The sequence below is a fragment of the Buceros rhinoceros genome, unplaced genomic scaffold (genome assembly GCF_000710305.1).
Source record: "Buceros rhinoceros silvestris isolate BGI_N320 unplaced genomic scaffold, ASM71030v1 scaffold4999, whole genome shotgun sequence".
NCBI classification, from domain to species: domain Eukaryota; kingdom Metazoa; phylum Chordata; class Aves; order Bucerotiformes; family Bucerotidae; genus Buceros; species Buceros rhinoceros.
The window spans coordinates 63,487-69,337 of record NW_010429620.1 but is presented as its reverse complement, the minus strand read 5'-3'; the positions used below and the strand labels follow the sequence as shown (position 1 = coordinate 69,337).

General features: G+C 41.4%; 1 protein-coding gene across 1 annotated transcript in view; it reads right to left on the bottom strand.

Moving 5' to 3' along the window:
- PITPNM3 (PITPNM family member 3) overlaps nt 1-5,851 on the bottom strand; it is a gene marked incomplete at its 5' end in the record, with an annotated part of 68,284 nt that overhangs the window by 8,057 nt on the left and 54,376 nt on the right. The window contains 2 exons of the mRNA XM_010142684.1: nt 396-590; nt 3,637-3,807. Coding sequence (XP_010140986.1) covers nt 396-590; nt 3,637-3,807 — 366 coding nt within the window. The remainder of the gene's footprint in view (nt 1-395; nt 591-3,636; nt 3,808-5,851) is intronic.

The window sequence follows — 5,851 nt, the reverse complement described above, 5'->3', positions numbered from 1 at the left end:
GAATGGAGCACTGATATGTAACTACATTCTGTAACAGGACACCACTGTGGTCTGTAGCACTTTTAACTACGGGCAACAAATCTTATCCATCTATATTCCCTCATGCCTGGAACACGCTACTAAACCCCTGTTAGGATGAAACTGTTAATGACTGTTTGTGAGCGGCAGCTTAACGTAAAACTGTGACTTCGCTTCTGTTATTTTATCTACTTAATTACAAACAGCAGAGAAAGCTACATTGTGTTAGTTAAAATTGCAGCAACTTAAGCTGGTCTCATTCTCCCCAAATTTCCAAGCAGCTTATTTTCCTTTTTGTAATAACTTTTCCACAGAAAGGACGTGGAGGGAAGGGTCGCTGCCCTATCAGACAGCACAAGGCACCAGGCTTCACTCACTGTTGGTGAGGTATGCTGATGGCAAGCTTTCTGTTGACCCTGAGTTCTCACTGTTTGTGCTGGCCAAACTCAACTTTCTTGTTTTTCCTTGTGGTTGATCAGATGCATTTGGAGATCCAGGACTCTCCTGAGAGAAAGGTATGTTCAAAGAGCTGTTCTCGAGGAACAGAGCACTGTGATTGTGGATAGCATCACCTGCAGGATACAGAAATTAAAATAATGAAAACACCAAAGGGATCAATGGAATGAACAACATGGCTTTGAAACTTGGGTGTGTGCATGCATGCACCTGCACATTTATGTATTTGTTTTAAATACAGAGCTAATGAGCATTTTCCTGAAAAATATCAAGTTTTAATGACCACGGATGAAACCCTTTCAGAGTGAGGAGGACAGCGTGAGACAGCACGACTAAATGGAGAAGGCACATCCTACTGCCATCAAAATGCAATGGCAGCTGGGAGCTTTTGGCCAAGATGTTCCAAACCAGGTGGTGATTTTGCGAGCTATTTTACTTCACACTCAACACTCTCCATTTTAAAGTCATTCTCTAAGAAGAGCTACACAGCCCTGGGAGTCTGTGATACTTCTCTTGTGCTCTTCCCGACATGAGCAAAATGACTTTAGGAAGAGAACCTTCATCAAGGAACCTACTGTTTTGGGTGTTCCCAAAGAGAAAGGAATTCTCATTTATTCCATGCCACTCTGACAAAGCTATGGGGCATGGCTAATACCTCTACTTACTGAAATACCACAGCCTTCCTCCTGAGGTGTTCTGAAACATGTAAGAACAGACAAGCATTGTAATAAAAGCATTACTGACAATTTTGCTTGAAGCATCCTGCACATCCCTCCTGTACTAGGAAAGGCAGACCCTCAGCTGAGAGATGGATATACAGCAAACTGCATACCAAAAGCAGCTGGCTACTCAGTGTTATTTTTAGAGAACAAAACTCTTGGAGAGATTAAAACAGTGAACAAAAGAAAAAGGAGATCCAGTTCAATGCACATAATACAAAAGAAAAGCAACAGCCCTTGATGATGTATTGCTCTATTTCTGAGTGTACTTCCGTCCCACTCAGACAAATAACCGTAATCACGCTGTGCTCATCTTTCACACGGTCTTGGATTGGAGCCTATGTCATACAGTTGTTTGTGCAGTGGAGGCCTGGAGTAAGTTTCTCTTCAACTTTTCAAGTCTATTCAACTCTGAACGCAATTAATACCTCATTGGTGCACACGGGAGAACACAAGTTGCTGCTTTCAAGAACACCATTCCTCAAAGAAAATACTCTGGAAGGCTGAGTGTCTATAGACTACCAGAACGGGTAAAACAAGTCACTGTTAAACGAAACGGAACAGCAGCAAAGCTCCCTGCAGTCTCCTCCCTTCCAAAAAGCTGGCATGGCTAGAATGATTCTGGCTTGTTTTGACGTAATCTGGATATCTCAACTGCATGAGAGAACACAAGAAGCTGCCCTGCAACTGAGTCAGAGAAACAATTAAATTCTAACACTTAGCAATGAGTACGTAGTTTGGACAGAAAACGTTCAATTGTAGTTTCCATGAGAACACGTGCTTTGAGTTTTTGTTACAGGAACTGCAACGTATTGTTCTTTCAAAGACACCTTACTGATGCTGTACAGCGTGGAAAGCTACGTGTGGCAACTTGAAAGCTTGATGGAACTGAAAAGAATGGAAAGATAATTTTATTACTTCCCTTGTCTCAGGCAAACTATGTAGGCTCTAACACCTGTAAAGAAAACACAATGCTGCTTTTCTATCACCTACCTCATGAGATGAGGAAGTATTATAGCTCTTTGTAGTGCAAGAAGGAACGGGTGAAGGGCTGTGATTTAACCTGAAATTTGTACCTTGGTCTTATAGTAAAAAAAAAAAAAAAAAAAAAAAAAAAAAAAAAAAAAAAAAAAAAAAAAAAACAAAAACAAAACACAAAACCCACCAATTAATAAACCACATTATTGTCTGAACCATTATCTACTGCTACGTCTTCTTTCAGCAACCACGACACATAAAACAGTTAGGAACATAAATGTTTTCTCCACTTGCTCTGCACGTCGGGCAGTTCTTTCACACAGTTTCAGTTACTTTCACTTGTCTGTACATCACAGCAAAGCGAGATAGAAAAAACCTCTTAAGAAGTGACTTCTGAAAAAGTGCTATGCCTTATGTTCCATCTATCCAGTGCACAGGTTGAAGATATCTCAAATATTAAACTCAATCTTTGCTAATTTTTCTTTTTCTTTGCATATACATTCAGAAAACTGAACTGAAATCATGACTCAAACGATTTCATTTAATTAAGCTATTTCATCAATACGCTAACAATGTCATCACATCCACACTGGGAACTGTATCAACAGAAGATACATTTGCAACCGAACATGTCATCGACAGAAGGAGGAATATTTCTCTGTGGTTGTTAAAATCAAGCCTGGTGAGAGTCAGCTTTCATCATCATTAAGCTCTTAATAGATCACTCCATCAGACACACAAACACCACCACACTACTACAAAGTGAACGACCCCGGAGGCAGACTTAGTGATGAGTACTGATGGCTGCTGGATGCGAAAAGCAATCCTCTAGATAAACGTCTGCCTTGCTCTTTAAGTCCTGACAGTGAAGTCTTAGATGTTTCCTGAATCTCAGTGGAAAGAGTAAATTTAATAAACTAAAAGCTTTGAGATAAACCCTATGCAGGGAGCAGCTGCCTCCAAGAGCTTTGTTTGATTGGCAAGAACTGAAAGACAGCTATAGAAACCGCATCGCCACCCCCTGGTTTCATCGTGTTCTCCAGCCTGTGTTATCGCTCAACTGTTCCTCTGAATGCTGTATTTGTTCCAGTAGATATCCACAAAAAAACCGCCATGAGTGACCAAGAGAAACAATATCTGAAGATGCAGGCAAAGGCCAACTAATTGTAAAGATAAATTGTTTAAAATGATACTAAAAGACATAAAAATTTGAAAGTGACACCTCATCTGAAGCACCTTCCAACCCCTCTTTAACACAACTGGTATCACAAGCTCATACATAAGAATCATTTTTTCGTGGTAATCTTTAGTTCCACAATTGCTAAATACATCTGTGCCATTTGTCCCAGATGACTTTGTTTTTAGCAGGTTAGCACACTGGTATTTCAAGTCCTCTTCAGCTGTGTAAGGAGAGAACGCTTCAGAGAACAGCAGGTAAGGAGAGCCAAGGAAAGAGCCACTGTACCTAACTGGTGAGATCTTCCATCCCCTAGCGGGTATCTCTGGTACCGTGGGACACTGAACGGAGGCAGGAGATGGAATCTTTTCTCCAGCAACGGTTCAAGCCTGCAGGCAGAGGGGTCAGCAGAGTGAAAGAAGCTGTACACTTGGCTGCAGGCTGGGCGGACCTGGCATACTTGGATGAGAAAGAGAAAGAGAGTTCAGTATCGCCCCTTGACAATTTTCAAGAAGTCTATACAGAAACACGGTTAATATGGTCTCCTGTAAACTCCAGACTAGTATACACCTGGCCACAAAGAGTGTAACTGCATAGTTTGCTACTTCACATATAAAGAACGCTTCACTGCCATGAAGTTTACATCATCACCTGAGATGTACACATGTAGCAGACATGAAGACCAGCAAAACAGACAGAAGGAAAAAGTAGTAAATATATTATTGAGCATTACAGCTATGATGGTCAGCACTTCAAATATTTACCAACAAAATGGTTTGACTGGCCTCTTACATCCAGAGGACTTAAATCTAGGTGACAGCAGGAGCATCTAGGTGACAGCACTGCAGGTTCTGAAGTCACATTTGGGAAGCTAATGTACAGAAATGAGGTGGGTCATACTATAACAGCAAGGCAATGTTTATGATTCTTGCTGAAGGTGTTGCAGCTCCGGAGGCTTTTGGGCTGCAACTGTACATGCAAATCTGAAAATCAGCTAACCAGGCATTCTTCTGACTAAACACAGAGTATCGAAGCATAACTTATACTCAGGTGATCACACGAGACCGCTAAGGTCTGTAAAATGGTTGGTGTAGTCACTTCTCACCACACCACACTTCAATCGCACTGAATCTTCCCAGCTCCAGCAAACCAATCCATTACAGGCCCATTAAACAGTACTGCGTGACCTGTTACAACAGTCAGTTTATTAATGGCAAGAGGAAAGGAATGACTACAGTATTTATAAAATATGTTTGGGCCCACAATAACTTTTCTCTGACTAGGAAGATGATTAACCTTTTACTGATTACAGCAAAAACCTTCTCAAGATACTTAAGAATATGATGACGAATCGCATCCATGGGGACCACTTTGCTGCATGTGCTCTGTGCTAAACTGTCTAGGAGACTTCATGTCAGGAAGACAGCACTACTCATAGCTTCTCAAGCAGTGCTCTGGGACAAGTCTTTCAATAAGAATATATCTATATAGGATTCAGTTCTGCCAAACCATGAACTCTTTTCCTCTCTGAACATGCAGTGTGCATGGTATTTTGCATTCACTGACTCACTTCTGAGGATGGTGCAACACGTCTTTAATTCCGCAGGATTTCTGTCACACATAGCAAACAATGTGAGTGGCTTTTGGGGCATTAAGTGAAGCTTTGTGTAATGTTCCCCTCCCCCCCGCCCCCCGGCAAAGCTCTCTTTGTAAAGCATTTAAGATTGCTATCAGTGGCAATTACTAGGTTTCCAGCTGTAGGATAACCAAACCCAACATTCGATGACTGTTGTACACTGATTTTTCTAGAAAGAATGGCTCTGCACATCAATCAGCACACTTGGTAGCAGGTTAAGAGAAAGTGGGAGGTAGTAAGACTCCTTGTTGAGTACACCATCGAATCCTTTCCCTTCCCCACTATCAAATAAATAGGAGCTTCATGCCACCTTTGTCCCTTTCCCAGCATTAAGCCAGCCACACGCAAAAACTACACCCTGTGAGGTTCTTCTGTGAAGCATCTTTCCACAGTTCTCCAGGAAGCACTATCAAGCACCTTTTTCTTAACATACTCTCCAAGCAGGATACAAAATGCACCATCCCTTTATTGCGCCACGAAAACTGAGTCAATTCTCTCACCTATTCCAGTTAATTGCATCACAAAAGCAGAAGGGAAACACCAGCAAGACGGCAAAGATGAAACTACTTTTGACAGCCTTCTTCAAGCTGTATTGTGTTCTTAGTATTGCCAGAAAAAATGGAAACAGGTCACCTGTGTGAGAGCATTTAAGCACAGCAGAAATTAATTCTTTGCAAGGGAAGTATGATTCTCTTGCAGAGCCCAAGCAGTGAGAAATTATTCTGTGAGGTGAAGCACTGCAGTGGATTATAATTAAACCCATATTTTGGCAAGCCTGTAACTCTGACATATGTATTTAGGGATCTAGTGCTTATAAAGGAGAGCAGTAAACTGGGTATTATCCTACCAAACTAGAGCTTCTTTCCC